Source organism: Bombina bombina, chromosome 4 (genome assembly GCF_027579735.1).
Source record: "Bombina bombina isolate aBomBom1 chromosome 4, aBomBom1.pri, whole genome shotgun sequence".
In the NCBI taxonomy this organism is placed as follows: domain Eukaryota; kingdom Metazoa; phylum Chordata; class Amphibia; order Anura; family Bombinatoridae; genus Bombina; species Bombina bombina.
The window spans coordinates 414,430,666-414,452,649 of record NC_069502.1 but is presented as its reverse complement, the minus strand read 5'-3'; the positions used below and the strand labels follow the sequence as shown (position 1 = coordinate 414,452,649).

Here is a 21,984-nt window from a genome sequence, read left to right as displayed (position 1 = left end):
CCTCTGAGGCAGGGATTTACCCGACTCCAAATAAGCATGATGAATCAAAAGCTTTAACCAAGGCCCCAAAGAAATGGCAGAAGCCTTCTGACCTTTCCTAGCACCAGAAAAGATAACAAATAGACTAGAAGTCTTTCTGAAATCTTTAGTAGCTTCAACATAATATTTCAAAGCTCTTACCACGTCCAAAGAATGTAAAGATCTTTCCAAAGAATTCTTAGGATTAGGACACAACGAAGGGGCAACAATTTCTCTACTAATGTTGTTAGAATTCACAACTTTAGGTAAAAATTTAAATGAAGTCCGCAAAACCACCTTATCCTGATGAAAAATCAGAAAAGGAGACTCACAAGAAAGAGCAGATAATTCAGAAACTCTTCTAGCAGAAGAGATGGCCAAAAGGAACAACACTTTCCAAGAAAGTCGTTTAATGTCCAAAGAATGCATAGGCTCAAATGGAGGAGCCTGTAAAGCCTTCAAAACCAAATTAAGACTCCAAGGAGAAGAAATTGGCTTAATGACAGGCTTTGATACGAACCAAAGCTTGAACAAAACAATGAATGTCAGGAAGATTAGCAATTTTTCTGTGAAACAGAACAGAAAGAGCAGAGATTTGTCATTTCAAAGAACTTGCAGACAAAAACCCTTATCCAAACCATCCTGAAGAACTGTAAAATTCTAGGAATTCTAAAAGCATGCCAAGAGAATTTATGAGAAGAACACCATGAAATGTAAGTCTTCCAAACTCAGTAATAAATCTTTCTAGACACAGATTTGCGAGCCTGCAACATAGTATTAATCACTGAGTCAGAGAAACCTCTATGACTAAGCACTAAGCGTTCAATCTCCATACCTTCAAATTTAATGATTTGAGATCCTGATGGAAAAATGGACCTTGAGATAGAAGGTCTGACCTTAACGGAAGTGGCCAAGGTTGGCAACTGGACATCCGAATAAGATCCGCATACCAAAACCTGTGAGGCCATGCTGGAGCCACCAGCAGTACAAATGAACGCTGCATTATGATTTTGGAAATCACTCTTGGAAGAAGAACTAGAGGCAGAAAGATATAAGCAGGTTGATAATTCCAAGGAAGTGACAACGCATCCACTGCTTCCGCCTGAGGATCCCTGGACCTGGACAGATACCTGGGAAGTTTCCTGTTTAGATGAGAAGCCATCAGATCTATTTCTGGAAGCCCCCACATCTGAACAATCTGAAGAAACACATCTGGGTGAAGAGACCATTTTCCCAGATGTAAAGACTGGCGACTGAGATAATCCGCTTCCCAATTGTCTATACCTGGGATATAGACCGCAGAGATTAGACAGGAGCTGGATTCTGCCCATGCAAGTATCCGAGATACTTCTTTCATAGCCTGAGGACTGTGAGTCCCACCTTGAAGATTGACATACACCACGGTTGTGACATTGTCTGTCTGAAAACAAATAAACGGTTCTCTCTTCAGAAGAGGCCAAAACTGAAGAGTTCTGAGAATCGCACGGAGTTCTAAAATATTGATTGGTAATCTCGCCTCTTGAGATTTCCAAACCCCCTGCACTGTCAGAGATCCCCAGACAGCTCCCCAACCTGAAAGACTCGCATTTGTTGAGATCACAGTCCAGGTTGGACGAGCAAAAGAGGCCTTTTGAACTAGACGATGGTGATCTAATCACCAAGTCAGAGATAGTCGAACATTGGGATTTAAGGATATTAATTGTGATATCTTTGTATAATCCCTGCACCATTGGCTCAGCATACAAAGCTGAAGAGGTCTCATGTTAAAACGAGCAAAGAGGATCGTGTCTGATGCTGCAGTCATGAGACCTAAAACCTCCATGCACATAGCTACTGAAGGGAATGACTGAGACTGAAGGTTCTGACAAACTGAAACCAATTTCAGACGTCTTTTGTCTGTTAGAGACAAAGTCATGGATACTGAATCTATTTGGAATCCTAAAAAGGTTACCCTTGTCTGAGGAAACAAGGAACTTTTGGTAAATTGATCCTCCAACCATGATTTTGAAGAAACAACACTAGTTGATTTGTGTGAGATTCTGCAGAATGTAAAAACTGAGCAAGTACCAAGATATCGTCCAAATAAGGAAACACCGCAATACCCCGCTCTCTGATTACAGAGAGTAGGGCACCAAGAACCTTTGAAAAGATCCTTGGAGCTGTTGCTAGGCCAAAAGGAAGAGCAACAAATTGGTAATGCTTGTCTAGAAAAGAGAATCTCAGGAACTGAAAGTGATCTGGATGAATCGGAATATGAAGATAAGCATCCTGTAAGTCTATTGTGAAGATTTAATGCCCTTGCTGAACAAAAGGCAGAATAGTCCTTATAGTCACCATTTTGAATGTTGGTATTCTTACATAACGATTCAAAATTTTTAGATCCAGAACTGGTCTGAAAGAATTCTCTTTCTTTGGGACAATGAACATATTTGAATAAAACCCCAGACCCCGTTCCAGATATGGAACTGGCACAATTACCCCGGAAAACTCCAGGTCTGAAACACACGTCAGGAAAGCCTGAGCCTTTACTGGGTTCACTGGAATGCGTGAGAGAAAGAAACTTCTCACAGGTGGTCTTACCTTGAAACCTATTCTGTACCCTTGAGAAACAATGTTCTCAATCCAATGATTTTGGATTAAATTGATCCAAACATCCTTGAAAAATTGTAGTCTGCCCCCTACCAGCTGCGCTGGAATGAGGGCCGCACCTTCATGCGGACTTGGGGGCTGATTTTGGTTTTCTAAAAGGCTTGGATTTATTCCAGACTGGAGAAGGCTTCCAATTGGAAACCATTCCTTTAGGGGAAGGGTCAGGTTTCTGTTCCTTATTCTGACGAAAGGAACGAAAACGGTTAGCAGCCCTAAATTTACCCTTAGATTTTTTATCCTGAGGCAAAAAAGCTCCCTTCCCCCCAGTGACAGTTGAAATTATAGAATCCAACTGAGAACCAAATAATTTATTACTTTGGAAAGAAAGAGATAGCAACGTTGACTTAGAAGTCATATCCGCATTCCAAGATTTAAGCCATAAAGCTCTTCTAGCTAAAATAGCTAAAGACATATACCTGACATCAACTCTAATGATATCAAAAATGGCATCACAAATGAAATTATTAGCATGTTGAATTAGCTTAACAATGCTATACACATTAGGATCTTGTTACTTGTTGCGCTAAAGTTTCCAACCAAAAAGTTGAAGCCGCAGCAACATCAGCCAAAGAAATAGCAGGCCTAAGAAGATGACCTGAACATAAATAAGCCTTCCTTAGATAAGACTCAAGCTTCCTATCTAAAGGATCTTTAAAAGAAGTACTATCTGCCGTAGGAATAGTAGTACGCTTAGCAAGAGTAGAGATAGCCCCATCAACTTTGGGGATCTTTTCCCAAAACTCCAATCTATCAGTCGGCAAAGGGTACAGTTTCTTAAACCTTGGAGAAGGAGTAAATGAAGTACCCAGACTATTCCATTCCCTAGAAATTACATCTGAAATAGCATCAGGAACTGGAAAAACCTCTGGAATAACTACATGAGGTTTAAAAACCGAATTTAAACATTTACTGGTTTTAATATCAAGAGGACTAGTCTCCTCCATATCTAATGCAATCAACACCTCTTTTAATAAAGAACGAATATACTCCATTTTAAATAAATATGAAGTCTTGTCAGTGTCAATATCTGAGGCAGAATCTTCTGAACCAGATAGATCCTCATCAGAGATAGATAAATCAGAATGCTGTTGGTCATTTAAAAATTCTTCGAATTTATTAGAAGTTTTAAAAGACCTTTTACGTTTATTAGAAGGTGGAATAACAGACAGGGCCTTCTAACAGGAATATCCTGAACATTAGATGTTGAAGGAACAACAACAGGTAATGGATTACTACTAATGGAAATATTGTCTGCTTTAAAAGGTTTATCATGACAACTAACACAAACCACAGCCGGAGGAACAGTTACCACAAGTTTACAACAAATGCACTCAGGCAGCAGCATTCCAGAAGTAGATTCTGAGACAGGGTCAGTTTGAGACATCTTGCAATATGTAAATAGAAAAAAACAACATATAAAGCAAAATTATCAATTTCCTTATATGACAGATTCAGGAATGGAAAAAAATGCAAACAGAATAAGCTTCTGGAAACCAGAAGCAAAAAGAAATAATGACTTAAATAATGTAAAAAAATCTGGCACCAAGTATGACGCCCACAATTGACAAAATATTTTTTGGCGCCAAAAACGTCTGCAACAAACACGAGCATAATAGATGACGCAACTATGTGAAAACTCTCGGCGCCAACTAAGACGTCGGAAATGACGTCATAACGTCAACAAACGTAATTCTCGTGCCAAAAAAGTCTTGCGCCAAGAAATACACAATAAATTATAGCATTTTGCGCTCCCGCAAGCCTAACAGCCCGCAATTTAGAAAGAAAGACAATTGAAAAATTTTCAGGTAAGAAAAAAAATTATTCATATGCATTTCCCAAAAATGAAACTGACAGTCTGTAAAAAGGAAATATACTGATTAACCTGAATCATGGCAAATATAAGTATAAAAACATATATTTAGAACTTTACATAAAAAGTGCCAAACCATAGCTGAGAGTGTCTTAAATAAAAGAAAACATACTTACCAAAAGACACTCATCTACATATAGCAGATAGCCAAACCAGTACTGAAACGAGAATCAGTAGAGGTAATGGTATATAAGAGTATATCGTCGAAAAAAAGGGAGGTAGGAGAAGAATCTCTACGACCGATAACAGAGAACCTATGAAATAGATCCCCATTAGAATGACCATTGCATTCAATAGGTAATACTCCCTTCACATCCCTCTGTCATTCACTGCACTCTGAGAGGAAAACCGGGCTTCAGCATGCTGCGAAGCGCATATCAACGTAGAAATCTAGCACAAACTTACTTCACCACCTCCATAGGATGCAAAGTTTGTAAAACTGAATTGTGGGTGTGGTGGGGGGTGTATTTCTAGGCATTTTGAGGTTTGGGAAACTTTCCCCCTCCTGGTAGGATTGTATATCCCATACGTCACTAGCTCATGGACTCTTGCCAATTACATGAAAGAAAATGTTTTACTCCCATTCAACTAGATTACGAGTTTTGCGCTAAACAGGGTGCGAAAATAACGCCAAAAAATTGCGTTATTGCAATGTCCATATCGCTGCCATAACGAGTTACTGAAAAACCTCCCTGTGCTGTGCAGTATGGTGCGTAAAGCTACATACCGCACAAAATCCAAAGGCTAAGTTTACGTGCTTGTGCACGCTTTCCCCCATAGACCTCAATGAGGAGAGAGTGTTTGAAAAAAACACCTGCGATCGTGGAATGGAGATTGCCGTAACGCAACCCCATTGATGTGTATGGGGAAAAAAGTTACGTTTAAACCTAAAACCCTAACATAAACCCCAAGTCTAAACACCCCTAATCCGCCGCCTCTGACATTGCAGACACTAATAAAAGTTATTAACCCCTATTCCGCCGCTCCCCGACATTGCCGACACTAATAAAAGTTATTAACCCCTAATTCCCCACCCCCGACATCGCCAACACCTAAATACACCTATTAACCCCTAAACCTCCAGCCCCCCACATCGTAACTACTAAACTAAACCTATTACCATCTAAACCGATGCCCCCCCCCACATCGCAAAACACTAAATTAAACTATTAACTTCTAAGCCTAACACCCCCCTAACTTTAAATTAAAATTATAATATAACTATCTTAAAATAAATTATATACTTACCTGTGAAATAGAAAAAAACTAAGTTTAAACTATAAATTAATAGACATGTGCGGTTCGTTTCTTATTAATTCGTAAATTCGGTAAATTCGGTAAATTCGGATATTCGGATCGATTCGGATTTCCGAATTAAAATACTTCCGAATCTACCGAATGAATCCGAAATAGCTGCCGTATCTCCGAATAAATCCGAATTAGCTCGTTAAAATTCGGCATTTCCCCATAGGAAACAATGGGAGTTTCGGCTGAAAAAAAACTAACACCGCAGCCCCATTGTTTCCTATGGGGAAACACTAAGTCTGCACCTAACACCCTAACATGTACCCCGAGTCTCTAAACACCCCTAATCTAACACTTATTAACCCCTAATCTGCCGCCCCCGCTATCGCTGACACCTGCATTATTTTATTAACCCCTAATCTGCCGACCGAATATCGCCGCCACCTACATTATAACTATTAACCCCTAATCTGCTGTCCCTAACACCGCCGACCCCTACATTATAGTTATTAACCCCTAATCTGCCCCCCCCAACGTCGCCGCAATCTAACTACAAGTATTAACCCCTAATCTGCCGACCCGATATCGCCGCCACCTACATTATAACTATTAACCCCTAATCTGCTGTCCCTAACACCGCCGACCCCTACATTATAGTTATTAACCCCTAATCTGCCTCCCCCAACGTCGCCGCAATCTAACTACAAGTATTAACCCCTAATCTGCCGACCCGATATCGCCGCCGCCTACATTATAGCTATTAACCCCTAATCTGCTGTCCCTAACACCGCCGACCCCTACATTATAGTTATTAACCCCTAATGTGCCCCCCCCAACGTCACCGCAATCTAACTACAAGTATTAACCCCTAATCTGCCGACCCGATATCGCCGCCGCCTACATTATAGCTATTAACCCCTAATTTGGTGTCCCTAACACCGCCGACCCCTACATTATAGTTATTAACCCCTAATCTGCCTCCCCCCAACGTCGCCACAATCTAACTACAAGTATTAACCCCTAATCTGCCGACCGCAAATCGCCGCAACTATAATAAATGTATTAACCCCTAAACCGACGCACTCCCGCCTCGCAAACACTATAATACATTTTATTAACCCCTAATCTGCCCTCCCTAACATCGCCGCCACCTACCTACAAATATTAACCCCTAATCTCCCGCCCCCAACGTCGCCGCTACTATAATAAGGTTATTAACCCCTAAACCTAAGTCTAACCCTAACACTAACACCCCCTAACTTAAATATAATTTAAATAAAACGAAATAAATTTACTATAGTTAAATAAATGAATCCTATTTAAAACTAAAGACTTACCTGTAAAATAAACCCTAAGATAGCTGCAATATAACTAATAGTTACATTGTAGCTATTTTAGGATTTATTTTTATTTTACAGGCAACTTTGTATTTATTTTAACTAGGTACAATAGTTATTAAATAGTTAATAACTATTTAATAACTACCTAGCTAAAATAAATACAAATTTACCTGTAAAATAAATCCTAACCTAAGTTACAATTACACCTAACACTACACTATCATTAAATAAATGAATCATATTTAAAACTAAATACTTACCTGTAAAATAAACCCTAATATAGCTGCAATATAACTAATAGTTAAATTGTAGCTATTTTAGCATTTATATTTATTTTACAGGCAACTTTGTATTTATTTTAACTAGGTACAATAGCTATTAAATAGTTATTGACTAATTAATAGCTACCTAGTTAAAATAATTACAAAATTACCTGTAAAATAAATCCTAACCTAAGTAACAATAAAACCTAACACTACACTATCATTAAATAAATTAACTACAAGTACCTACAATTATCTACAATTAAATAAACTAAAGTACAAAACCCCCCCACTAAATTACAAAAAATAAAAAACCACTAAATTACAAAAAATAAAAAAATATTACAATAATTTTAAACTAATTACACCTAATCTAAGCCCCCTAATAAAATAACAAAGCCCCCCCAAAATAAAAAAAAATGCCCTACCCTATACTAAATTACAAAAGTTAACAGCTCTATTACCTTACCAGCCCTGAACAGGGCCCTTTGCGGGGCATGCCCCAAAGAAAACAGCTCTTTTGCCTGTAAAAAAAAAACACAATCCCCCCCCCCACATTACAACCCACCACCCACATACCCCTACTCTAACCCAAACCCCCCTTAAATAAACCTAACACTACCCCCCTGAAGATCTCCCTACCTTGAGTCGTGTTCACCCAGCCGGGCCGAAGTCTTCATCCGATGGGGCAGAAAAGGACATCCAGACCGGCAGAAGTCTTCATCCAAGCGGGGCAAGAAGAGGTCTTCCATCCATCATACAAGTACCAAAATACAAACAAACACTAAATTACCAAAAATAATAAAATATTACAATAATTTTAAACTAATTACACCTAATCTAAGCCCCCTACTAGCTATTAATATAGCTTCAATATAACTAATAGTTACATTGTAGCTATTTTAGGATTTATATGTATTTTACAGGCAACTTTGTATTTATTTTAACTAGGTACAATAGTTATTAAATAGTTAATAACTATTTAATAACTACCTAGCTAAAATAAATACAAATTTACCTGTAAAATAAATCATAACCTAAGTTACAATTACACCTAACACTACACTATCATTAAATTAACTAAATAAATGAATCCTATATAAAACTAAAGACTTACCTGTAAAATAAACCCTAATATAGCTGCAATATAACTAATAGTTACATTGTAGCTATTTTAGCATTTATATTTATTGTACAGGCAACTTTGTATTCATTTTAACTAGGTTCAATAGCTATTAAATAGATATTGACTATTTAATAGCTACCTAGTTAAAATAATTACAAAATTACCTGTAAAATAAATCCTAACCTAAGTTACAATTAAACCTAACACTACACTATCATTAAATAAATTAACTACAAGTACCTACAATTAAATACAATTAAAAAAACTAAACTAAAGTACAAACCCCCCCCCACTAAATTACAAAAAATAAAAAAATATTACAAGAATTTTAAACTAATTACACCTAATCGAAGCCCCCTAATAAAATAACAAAGCCCCCCAAAATAAAAAAAAATGCCCTAACCTATACTAAATTACAAAAGTTAACAGCTCTATTACCTTACCAGCCCTGAACAGGGCCCTTTGCGGGGCATGCCCCAAAGAAAACAGCTCTTTTGCCTGTAAAAAAAAAACACAATCCCCCCCCCCACATTACAACCCACCACCCACATACCCCTACTCTAACCCAAACCCCCCTTAAATAAACCTAACACTACCCCCCTGAAGATCTCCCTACCTTGAGTCGTGTTCACCCAGCCGGGCCGAAGTCTTCATCCGATGGGGCAGAAGAGGACATCCAGACCGGCAGAAGTCTTCATCCAAGCGGGGCAAGAAGAGGTCTTCCATCCATCAGAAAAGTACAAAAAAACAAACAAACACTAAATTAGCAAAAATAATAAAATATTACAATAATTTTAAACTAATTACACCTAATCTAAGCCCCCTACTAGCTATTAATATAGCTACAATATAACTAATAGTTACATTGTAGCTATTTTAGGATTTATATTTATTTTACAGGCAACTTTGTATTTATTTTAACTAGGTACAATAGCTATTAAATAGTTAATAACTATTTAATAACTACCTAGCTAAAATAAATACAAATTTACCTGTAAAATAAACCCTAACCTAAGTTACAATTACACCTAACACTACACTGTCATTAAATTAACTAAATAAATTAATCCTATATAAAACTAAATACTTACCCGTAAAATAATCCCTAATATAGCTACAATATAACTAATAGTTACATTGTAGCTATTTTAGCATTTATATTTATTTTACAGGCAACTTTGTATTTATTTTAACTAGGTACAATAGCTATTAAATAGATATTTACTGTTTAATAGCTACCTAGTTAAAATAATTACAAAATTACCTGTAAAATAAATCCTAACCTAAGTTACTATTAAACCTAACACTACACTATCATTAAATAAATTAACTACAAGTACCTACAATTAAACACAATGAAATAAACTAAACTAAAGTAAAAAAAAACAAAACACTAAATTACAAAAAATAAAAAAAATTACAAGAATTTTAAACTAATTACACCTAATCTAAGCCCCCTAATAAAATAACAAAGCCCCCCAAAATAAAAAAATGCCCTACCCTATACTAAATTACAAAAGTAATCAGCTCTATTACCTTACCAGCCCTGAACAGGGCCTTTTGCGGGGCATGCCCCAAAGAAAACAGCTCTTTTGCCTGTAAAAAAAAACACAATACCCCCCCCCACATTACAACCCACCACCCACATACCCCTACTCTAACCCAAACCCCCCTTAAATAAACCTAACACTACCCCCTGAAGATCTCTCTACCGTGTCTTCACCCAGCGGGTCGAAGTCTTCATCCGATCGGGCAGAAGAGGACATCCAGACCGGCAGAAGTCTTCATCCAAGCGGGGCAAGAAGAGGTCTTCCATCCATCAGAAGTCTTGATCCAGGCGGCATCTTCTCTGTTCATCCATCGGGAGCGGAGCGGCAGCATCCTGAAGACATCCCACGCAGAGCATCCTCTTCTTTCTTGATCCGACGACTAGGTGACTGTACCCTTGAACGACTAGGTGGCGTCCCTTGAATTCCGATTGGCTGATAGGATTCTATCAGCCAATCGGAATTAAGGTAGGAAAAATCTGATTGGCTGATTCAATCAGCCAATCAGATTCAAGTTCAATCCGATTGGCTGATGGAATCAGCCAATCAGATTGACCTCGCATTCTATTGGCTGTTCCGATCAGCCAATAGAATGCGAGCTCAATCTGATTGGCTGATTGGATCAGCCAATCGGATTGAACTTGAATCTGATTGGCTGATTGAATCAGCCAATCAGATTTTTCCTACCTTAATTCCGATTGGCTGATAGAATCCTATCAGCCAATCGGAATTCAAGGGACGCCATCTTGGATGACGTCACTTAAAGGTACAGTCACCTAGTCGTCGGATCAAGAAAGAAGAGGATGCTCTGCGTGGGATGTCTTCAGGATGCTGCCGCTCCGCTCCGGATGGATGAACAGAGAAGATGCCGCCTGGATCAAGACTTCTGATAGATGGAAGACCTCTTCTTGCCCCGCTTGGATGAAGACTTCTGCCGGTCTGGATGTCCTCTTCTGCCTGATCGGATGAAGACTTCGGCCCGCTGGGTGAAGACACGGTAGAGAGATCTTCAGGGGGGTAGTGTTAGGTTTATTTAAGGGGGGTTTGGGTTAGAGTAGGGGTATGTGGGTGGTGGGTTGTAATGTGGGGGGGGGGGTATTGTGTTTTTTTTTACAGGCAAAAGAGCTGTTTTCTTTGGGGCATGCCCCGCAAAAGGCCCTGTTCAGGGCTGGTAAGGTAATAGAGCTGATTACTTTTGTAATTTAGTATATAGTAGGGCATTTTTTTATTTTGGGGGGCTTTGTTATTTTATTAGGGGGCTTAGAATAGGTGTAATTAGTTTAAAATTCTTGTAATTTTTTTTATTTTTTGTAATTTAGTGTTTGTTTGTTTTTTACTTTAGTTTAGTTTATTTCATTGTATTTAATTGTAGGTACTTGTAGTTAATTTATTTAATGATAGTGTAGTGTTAGGTTTAATAGTAACTTAGGTTAGGATTTATTTTACAGGTAATTTTGTAATTATTTTAACTAGGTAGCTATTAAACAGTAAATATCTATTTAATAGCTATTGTACCTAGTTAAAATAAATACAAAGTTGCCTGTAAAATAAATATAAATGCTAAAATAGCTACAATGTAACTATTAGTTATATTGTAGCTATATTAGGGTTTATTTTACAGGTAAGTATTTAGTTTTATATAGGATTAATTTATTTAGTTAATTTAATGACAGTGTAGTGTTAGGTGTAATTGTAACTTAGGTTAGGGTTTATTTTACAGGTAAATTTTTATTTATTTTAGCTAGGTAGTTATTAAATAGTTATTAACTATTTAATAGCTATTGTACCTAGTTAAAATAAATACAAAGTTGCCTGTAAAATAAATATAAATCCTAAAATAGCTACAATGTAACTATTAGTTATATTGTAGCTATATTAATAGCTAGTAGGGGGCTTAGATTAGGTGTAATTAGTTTAAAATTATTGTAATATTTTATTATTCTTTCTAATTTAGTGTTTGTTTATTTTTTTGTACTTTTCTGATGGATGGAAGACCTCTTCTTGCCCCGCTTGGATGAAGACTTCTGCCGGTCTGGATGTCCTCTTCTGCCCCATCGGATGAAGACTTCGGCCCGGCTGGGTGAACACGACTCAAGGTAGGGAGATCTTCAGGGGGGTAGTGTTAGGTTTATTTAAGGGGGGTTTGGGTTAGAGTAGGGGTATGTGGGTGGTGGGTTGTAATGTGGGGGGGGTATTGTGTTTTTTTTTAACAGGCAAAAGAGCTGTTTTCTTTGGGGCATGCCCCGCAAAAGGCCCTGTTCAGGGCTGGTAAGGTAATAGAGCTGTTAACTTTTGTAATTTAGTATAGGGTAGGGCATTTTTTTTTATTTTGGGGGGCTTTGTTATTTTATTAGGGGGCTTAGATTAGGTGTAATTAGTTTAAAATTCTTGTAATATTTTTTTATTTTTTGTAATTTAGTGGGGGGGTTTTTGTACTTTAGTTTAGTTTTTTTAATTGTATTTAATTGTAGGTACTTGTAGTTAATTTATTTAATGATAGTGTAGTGTTAGGTTTAATTGTAACTTAGGTTAGGATTTATTTTACAGGTAATTTTGTAATTATTTTAACTAGGTAGCTATTAAATAGTCAATATCTATTTAATAGCTATTGAACCTAGTTAAAATAAATACAAAGTTGCCTGTACAATAAATATAAATGCTAAAATAGCTACAATGTAACTATTAGTTATATTGCAGCTATATTAGGGTTTATTTTACAGGTAAGTCTTTAGTTTTATATAGGATTCATTTATTTAGTTAATTTAATGATAGTGTAGTGTTAGGTGTAATTGTAACTTAGGTTATGATTTATTTTACAGGTAAATTTGTATTTATTTTAGCTAGGTAGTTATTAAATAGTTATTAACTATTTAATAACTATTGTACCTAGTTAAAATAAATACAAAGTTGCCTGTAAAATAAATATAAATCCTAAAATAGCTACAATGTAACTATTAGTTATATTGAAGCTATATTAATAGCTAGTCGGGGGCTTAGATTAGGTGTAATTAGTTTAAAATTATTGTAATATTTTATTATTTTTGGTAATTTAGTGTTTGTTTGTATTTTGGTACTTGTATGATGGATGGAAGACCTCTTCTTGCCCCGCTTGGATGAAGACTTCTGCCGGTCTGGATGTCCTCTTCTGCCCCATCGGATGAAGACTTCGGCCCGGCTGGGTGAACACGACTCAAGGTAGGGAGATCTTCAGGGGGGTAGTGTTAGGTTTATTTAAGGGGGGTTTGGGTTAGAGTAGGGGTATGTGGGTGGTGGGTTGTAATGTGGGGGGGGGGATTGTGTTTTTTTTTTACAGGCAAAAGAGCTGTTTTCTTTGGGGCATGCCCCGCAAAGGGCCCTGTTCAGGGCTGGTAAGGTAATAGAGCTGTTAACTTTTGTAATTTAGTATAGGGTAGGGCATTTTTTTTATTTTGGGGGGCTTTGTTATTTTATTAGGGGGCTTAGATTAGGTGTAATTAGTTTAAAATTCTTGTAATATTTTTTTATTTTTTGTAATTTAGTGTTTGGTTATTTTTGTAATTTAGTGGGGTTTTTTTGTACTTTAGTTTATTTAATTGTAGATAATTGTAGGTACTTGTAGTTAATTTATTTAATGACAGTGTAGTGTTAGGTTTAATTGTAACTTAGGTTAGGATTTATTTTACAGGTAATTTTGTAATTATTTTAACTAGGTAGCTATTAATTAGTCAATAACTATTTAATAGCTTTTGTACCTAGTTAAAATAAATACAAAGTTGCCTGTAAAATAAATATAAATGCTAAAATAGCTACAATGTAACTATTAGTTATATTGCAGCTATCTTAGGGTTTATTTTACAGGTAAGTATTTTGTTTTAAATATGATTCATTTATTTAGTTAATTTAATGATAGTGTAGTGTTAGGTGTAATTGTAACTTAGGTTAGGATTTATTTTACAGGTAAATTTGTATTTATTTTAGCTAGGTAGTTATTAAATAGTTATTAACTATTTAATAACTATTGTACCTAGTTAAAATAAATACAAAGTTGCCTGTAAAATAAAAATAAATCCTAAAATAGCTACAATGTAACTATTAGTTATATTGTAGCTATATTAGGGTTTATTTTACAGGTAAGTCTTTAGTTTTAAATAGGATTCATTTATTTAACTATAGTAAACTTATTTCGTTTTATTTAAATTATATTTAAGTTAGGGGGTGTTAGTGTTAGGGTTAGACTTAGGTTTAGGGGTTAATAACCTTATTATAGTAGCGGCGACGTTGGGGGCGGGAGATTAGGGGTTAATAATTGTAGGTAGGTGGTGGCGATGTTAGAGAGGGCAGATTAGGGGTTAATAAAATGTATTATAGTGTTTGCGAGGCGGGAGTGCGGCGGTTTAGGGGTTAATACATTTATTATAGTGGCGGTGATTTGCGGTCGGCAGATTAGGGGTTAATACTTGTAGTTAGATTGTGGCGACGTTGGGGGGAGGCAGATTAGGGGTTAATAACTATAATGTAGGGGTCGGCGGTGTTAGGGACACCAGATTAGGGGTTAATAGCTATAATGTAGGTGGCGGCGATATCGGGTCGGCAGATTAGGGGTTAATACTTGTAGTTAGATTGCGGCGACGTTGGGGGGGCAGATTAGGGGTTAATAACTATAATGTAGGGGTCGGCGGTGTTAGGGACAGCAGATTAGGGGTTAATAGCTATAATGTAGGCGGCGGCGATATCGGGTCAGCAGATTAGGGGTTAATACTTGTAGTTAGATTGCGGCGACGTTGGGGGGGGCAGATTAGGGGTTAATAACTATAATGTAGGGGTCGGCGGTGTTAGGGACAGCAGATTAGGGGTTAATAGCTATAATGTAGGCGGCGGCGATATCGGGTCGGCAGATTAGGGGTTAATACTTGTAGTTAGATTGCGGCGACGTTGGGGGGGGCAGATTAGGGGTTAATAACTATAATGTAGGGGTCGGCGGTGTTAGGGACAGCAGATTAGGGGTTAATAGCTATAATGTAGGTTGCGGCGATATCCGATCGGCAGATTAGGTGTTAAATAATGTTATTATAGGGTTTGCGATGTGGGGGGGCCTCGGTTTAGTGATTCATAGGTAGTTTATGGGTGTTAGTGACTTAGTGTACTAATGGGTGTTAGTGTACTAAAAACATACCGAATTTCGGAACGGAATAGAACCGAATTCAGCCGAATCCGAATAAATCCGAAACGAATTTATTCGGATCCGAATAAATCCGAAACAAATTTATTCAAATTTTGCCGAATCCGATTTGATCCGAAACGAAATTTGAAAAGTCCGAATCGATCCGAACCGAAAACGAACCGAATTTTTTAGCCGTGCACATGTCTATAAATTAACTTTACATAACTATTCTAATAAAATAAAAAAAATCTACCAATTAAAAAATCTAAATTACAAATTTAAAAAAACCTAACACTATGAAAAAATTTAAAAAATCTAAAATTACAAAAAATAATAAACACTAAATTATGAAAAATAAAAAACTTTAAGATTACAAAAATAATAAACAAAATTTTCAAAAATAAAAACAATTACACCTAATCTAATGGCCCTATAAAAAAAACAAATAAATTTAAAAAAAAACACCCCCTAACCTACAATAAACTACCAATAGCTCTTAAAAGGGCTTTTTGTAGGACATTGCCCTAACTTAAACAGCTCTTTTACCTTAAAAAATTACTAAACCCCCCTCAAAGTAATCCCCCCCACCCAACCAACTCCCCAAAATAATAAAACCTAACTCTAAAAAATCCTATATGAAAACTCTAAAAAAACTGCTCATTGCCCCGAAAAGGGGCATTTGTATGGGCATTGCCCTTGAAAGGGCATTCAGCTCTTTTACTGCCCTTAATAGGGCATTCAGCTCTTTTACAAGTGCCCATCCCTAATCTAAAAAAAAACCCACCCAAAAGAATTAAAAAAAAACTAACACTAACCCCATAAAATCTACTCACGGTTCCTGAATTCCGGAACATCCATCTTCATCCAGGTGGTGAGAACTCTTCATCCAGTCGGCGACACCTTCATCCATCTTGAGGATGTCTTCTATATTCATCATCGGAGCTATCCTGGAGGGTGAAGATATCCTGCGCGGAGCGTCCTTTCCATACGGTCACTGCCGTACACTGAAGTTGAATGCAAGGTACCCGTTTCAAAATGGCGTACCTTGCATTCCTATTGGCTGATTTGATTCTTCAAATTCAAATCAGCCAATAGGATGAGAGCTTCTGAAATCCTTTTGGCTGTTCATAACAGCCAATAAGATGAGATCTACTAAAATTCTATTAGCTGATTTGAATTAGGGGCTAATAGGTTTATTTAGTATTAAAGGTTTTGGGGGGGATTTAATTGGAGTTAAGTATTTAACAGAAATAGTCCCTTGTATTAGAATTACAACACATATATAAGTATCTATATGTTATATACAATATTACCAAGTGGGATCCATGTCTGATGTGGAATCTCAGAGACAGAACTAAACAACTAGAAGAACTAATTGTATAAGGAATACAATAGAATTCACAGCAGAGATTGCCACAACATGGATATTATATAAACTCCAAATAGAAGATTCAGATAAGGATTATCTCAAATATTTTAGTATTTTTTTAAAAAGTTCCATGTCATTCATACTTTAATATCTTTATTAATATATCTAGGAACCCACATTCACACAAAAGTAGCGAAAAGAAAGTTTAAAAACACTTAAACCCCGTCTTGTAATAATTATTATACTGAAATATCATATAATTACTAAGTGCCTGCAGGCAAATATCTAAAGTAAATTAAGCCCTTACAATCCGAGGGCTGGTTTAACTTTTATCGCTTATATTCTATGCAGGCACCTGAAGAAAACTATTATTAGAGAATACTGTCAGTTAGACAAGGGTAAGCTAATTAAAAAACGGCAGACAGGAGAGACGGAGCTGCTCCTGCTGGACCCCTCTGTGGCAATCTCTGCTGTGAATTCTATTGTATTCCTTATACAATTAGTTCTTCTAGAGGTTTATTTAGTGTTGGCGGATTAGGGGTTAATAGGTTTATTTAATAGTCGTGTGGGTGGCAAATTAGGGGTTAATAAATGTATTATAGTGTTTGCGATGCGGGAGGGTGGCGGTTTAGGGGTTAATAGGTAGTTTATGGGTGTTATAGTGTACTTTGTAACATTTTTGTTTCGCAAAATCCATAACTACTGCTTTCAGATGGCGGTATGGATCGTCTCGGTATAGGCTGTAAGGCAAGCATTTTAGCCGGACCGCACAACCTATAATACAGGCGCAATGAAAATCCCACACTCATGTCATTCTATTTGAGTGAGGAATAGACGTTGCGTTACAGGCTAAAATGCTTGTGGTATAGCTATACCGCCGTGACTCATAAAATGCATTACTGGCCATTCTACGCGCAATGGCCAATTTTTCAGCAGTATAGCTGTACCGCAAAACTTATAATGTAGCCGATTGAGAGCAATCAGTTGTTTTTTTTTGTCACATCAGTAAAACAAAAAAGTTTATTGGAGGATCCCTTTCTATAGATCAGCCAGAGTGTATGACAAACAAATCTATATAAAGGCCCATTCATAATCCATAACATTCCCACTGTCTCATCCAGATTAGCCATAGACACCCCAGTTGCATAGCTGACAGTAACTTCAATATCACATTGAAAATCCCTCTGAGATAAATTATTTAATGTGCATAAGATTGTAATGTAAAATCTTTTTATTATCTCCATTGTTAAACATATGTCTATACATATAAATCCATGTTTCTCTATGTATGTGTATGTATGTCAATGTAAAATCCCTTTGTCAGCTTTTTTTCTAACACCCGAGATCTCATTTCTTTGAGCCCTTATAACTTTTGTGCGCATTATTTTTTTAAAATAATTTTTAATAGGCAATGTTAATGAGTGTAAGTGTACTTTGTAACTGTGATTTTTCAAAACTTGTCATAGCTGCGCAATGGAAATTGATAGCGAAAAGACCACATCGCATGAGGAAAACTCATAATGCGTGACTTGTAATCTTGCCCTTTGAGTTATGTGCATATTAAAAAAGGGTCAACTGAGGTAAAACAGTGTGTGAAAAAAAGTGTAAAAAAAAAAGCTTAGAAGTATTTTAATAAAATTTCCAAAAATCTGCAAAATTACTTACACTTTTGTGTTGCCAAATGTAGCCTGTTTCACCTGCCCTTATCAGTTTCCCACTCTAAATCATTTGGTATCATGTGCACATGAGGATAATTACTTATGCAATTACATATATATATATATATATATATATATATATATATATATATATAAATAATTCAAATGATAAGGAAGTCACTCACAGGGTCTTGTTCCAAAGAAATACAAAGTATTTATTAACGTTTCGGGGTTTCCCCCATTGTCAAAATAAGCATAGTAAAACAGTATAAACTTACCCCCTTTATAGTCCTGCAGATCTAACACCAAACACAGCGTTCACGGCCGCATCCCGTAAGTTACCATGTGTCACGTGATGCTCATGTCACGTGTATCATCATGGCAACCGGACGCTCAGTTGCGAGCGTCGTGTGCACCAAATAAAAACAAAACCATACTGTCAGGTGCCTTTAGTCCATGTGCACCTGACAGTATGGTTTTATACTTACTTGGAATTATATTTACTACTGAAGTGCACCCAGGGCAGCGTGGGCTTTTTGGACCTATTACTTTACCAGCAGTGCTACTACCTTTGCTGACGTTTTATATATATATATATATATATATATATATACAAGAAGTGTGCACAAATGCAAATCTGTTATGAAAATTTAATATTCATTTTGTTTAAACAAAACTAATATCCAAATGAATACATTAAAGAATTTAAAGAATAATGAATATATACTAATGAAATTCATCCTTAAAATTAGGTTTAATACCTATAGCTCCCTGGGGATCTGCGCTAATCCGATCTTCTTCACAGAGTCCAGGCCACGTTAATAGGAGGATTATTGCGGCAGATCCCAGAGCCTGCACTAAAGATAAAGGTCCTTTAGCACAGGCTCTAACATCTGCTGCTCTAATTTTCCTATTAGTGCGGACCTGGACTCTGTGAAGAAGGGTCGGATTTGCGCAGCTCCCCAGGGAGCTATAAGTAAATATTTTAACCTATGGGTTACACTGTGACACCTGCAGCAAAATAACATTTACGTTCGTTTTAAAGAAAAAGAATGTTAATATTAAGGAATATTTAATAGTCATTTCATTTTAAACAAAACAAATTCTGAATAATGCAGCACACAAATATTTGTCGGAACCACATTATTCCGTGCTGCACATGTCTAATATATTTATATATTCTTAAATGCTAGATATTAGCTCATTCTAAAATCTCCTAACCATAAAAAATAGTTAGTATGCCTGCATCTATACATGAAAATTCAGTTTCCTTATATATGTCATTTAAATATTTAGAGGAATTAAATGACAGAAAAGTTAGGTTCTTAAAAACATTTAAGGTATTATTTCAAGGAAAAATAATGTCATTAAGGGTTGAAATGCCTGAGTAATAGGAATTCAAAGTGTTATCTCCCCACTCACAAATTGTGGGATGTTTCACTTAAATGGACAGTCTAGGCCAAAATAAACTTTCATGATTCAGATAGAGCATGTAATTTTAAACAATTTTCCAATTTACTTTTATCACCAATTTTGCTTTCTTCTCTTGGTATTCTTAGTTGAAAGCTTAACCTAGGAGGTTCATATGCTAATTTATTAGACCTTGAAGTCCACCTCTTTCAGATTGCATTTTAACAGTTTTTCACCACTAGAGGGTGTTAGTTCACATATTTCATATAGATAACACTGTGCTTGTGCACGTGAAGTAATCTGGGAGCTGGCACTGATTGGCTAGACTGCAAGTCTGTCAAAAGAACTGAAAAAAGGGGCAGTTTGCAGAGGCTTAGATACAAGATAATCACAGAGGTTAAAAGTATATTATTATAACTGTGTTGGTTATGCAAAACTGGGAAATGGGTAATAAAGGGATTATCTATCTTTTAAAACAATAAAAATTCTGGTGTAGACTGTCCCTTTAAATGAAAGAGGTAAGGAGGTGCAGACATATTGCTGTCCTGTTTGGATACAGCATCTGGGGAGCAGACCAGATTTTAAGTTTCAAACTTCCATTAAAATGACATGAACACCCCCCCCCCATAAAAATGTTATGATTCAAATAGAAAATACAATTTTAAACAACTTTCTAATTTACTTCTATTATCTGTTGCTGATAAGTTGCTTAATTGTCTTGATATCTTTTGTTGAACGAGCAGCAATGCACTACTGGGAACAGTTTAACACATTGGGTAACCAGTGATAAGAGACAAGTATGGGAAGCCACTGATCAGCAGCTAGCTCACAGTAGTGTATTGGTGCTCCTGAGACTACCTCTGTAGGCTTTTCAACTATGGATGCCAAGAGAATAAAGCTGATTAGATAATAGAAGTAAGTTGAAAATGTCCTTGTTCATACGATTGCCTGGTATATTGGGCTGGACTGACCTTGTTAGGCAGGATCAGACTGATATATTTCAGGAAAGGTGTCCTCTGTAAAAAGCTAAAAGAGGCTGCTCCCAGGGGGTAAATCGCCATAGAACGAGCTACTGAGCTGTTGTTCATTCCTGGTAGAGCGCTTCTCTCTCTGTATGTAAATTGAAAAGTTGTTTAAAATTGCATGTTACGTCTGAATCAGGAAAGTTTCATTTTGGCTTTACTGTCCCTTTGAGCAATACAAAAATACCCCATAGTTATGTGTTTGAATTATGCATTTAACTATGGAATGATAACAGGCTTGTTGCAGCCAATTAATACAAATTTCAGACATTCCGCATTATATGTATTGTATGATTTGACTTCTAAAATTGACAACATTAATTTGTATCGGTTTGTAGAAGAACTCACTTGATTAGCTTTGGCACACATTCAATGTTGGTAGTTTTGGATGTAAAAGGAGAAGCCACAGATGCCTCTAATTCAGACAAAGAAATACCTGCATGTGCCACTTTCAGAGCCTGTAAAATAGGCAAAAAAAACATAAATCATAAAAATATCAGGCTAAATTTACTTTTTTACCAACAGCAAGAGAAGATTTCTATTCATACCATCTGCTTATAAAAGTACGTGCATTAAACAAATGTCAACTTAATTTAAAAATAGGCTAAGCTTTGAACTAGCTTAAAGTTCATGTTTTAATTTATAATAAAATCATTAGCAGCTATACTATTATAAGTTATAATTTATAAATCCCACCAACTTGTTTTTATCTATCTCAAAGTTGTATAGTGAGATTGTGACTTCATCTCACTAGGATTCATTATTTATTTATATATATTTATAGTGCATTTATTATTGATCAGTGTATTTCACTTTACAAGTACATAAGACCAGACTTAACAAACGTAAAGGTACATAAAACCCAATGTTTTCTTTCATAATTCAGATAGAGATTGTGATTTTAAACATCTTTCCAATTTACTTCTATTATCTAGTTTGTTTTGTTCTCTTGATATTCTTTGTTGAAAGGATACCTAGGTAGACTCAGGAGGTGCTGATTGGTGGTTGCACATATATGCCGCTTGTCCTTGGCTTTCAGTTAGCTCCCAGTAGTGCATTGCTGCTTCTCCAACAAAGGATACCAAGAGAATGCAAATTAGATAATAGAAGTAAGTTGGAAAGTTGTTTAAAATTTTAGTCAGGATTGAAAATTCTTAGGTTTTGCGTTCCTTTAATAACAGATAATGGAATTGTTGTTATCTGTGGGGGGGTTTTTAAAGAACACTCTATATATCAATTATTTATATAATGATAAGTTATTTAATTGTAGACAATGGACAACAATCAATTGTTTAGTATAGATATGTTTTAGACTGGTAACTCTTTA

The 21,984-nt window shown here is 36.3% G+C and overlaps 1 protein-coding gene across 1 annotated transcript in view; it reads right to left on the bottom strand.

Annotated features, from left to right (window-relative positions):
- The window catches only part of LOC128657507 (probable cation-transporting ATPase 13A4), a 252,157-nt gene that overhangs the window by 65,393 nt on the left and 164,780 nt on the right, over positions 1-21,984 (bottom strand). The window contains exon 23 of the mRNA XM_053711874.1: positions 21,006-21,115. Coding sequence (XP_053567849.1) covers positions 21,006-21,115 — 110 coding nt within the window. The remainder of the gene's footprint in view (positions 1-21,005; positions 21,116-21,984) is intronic.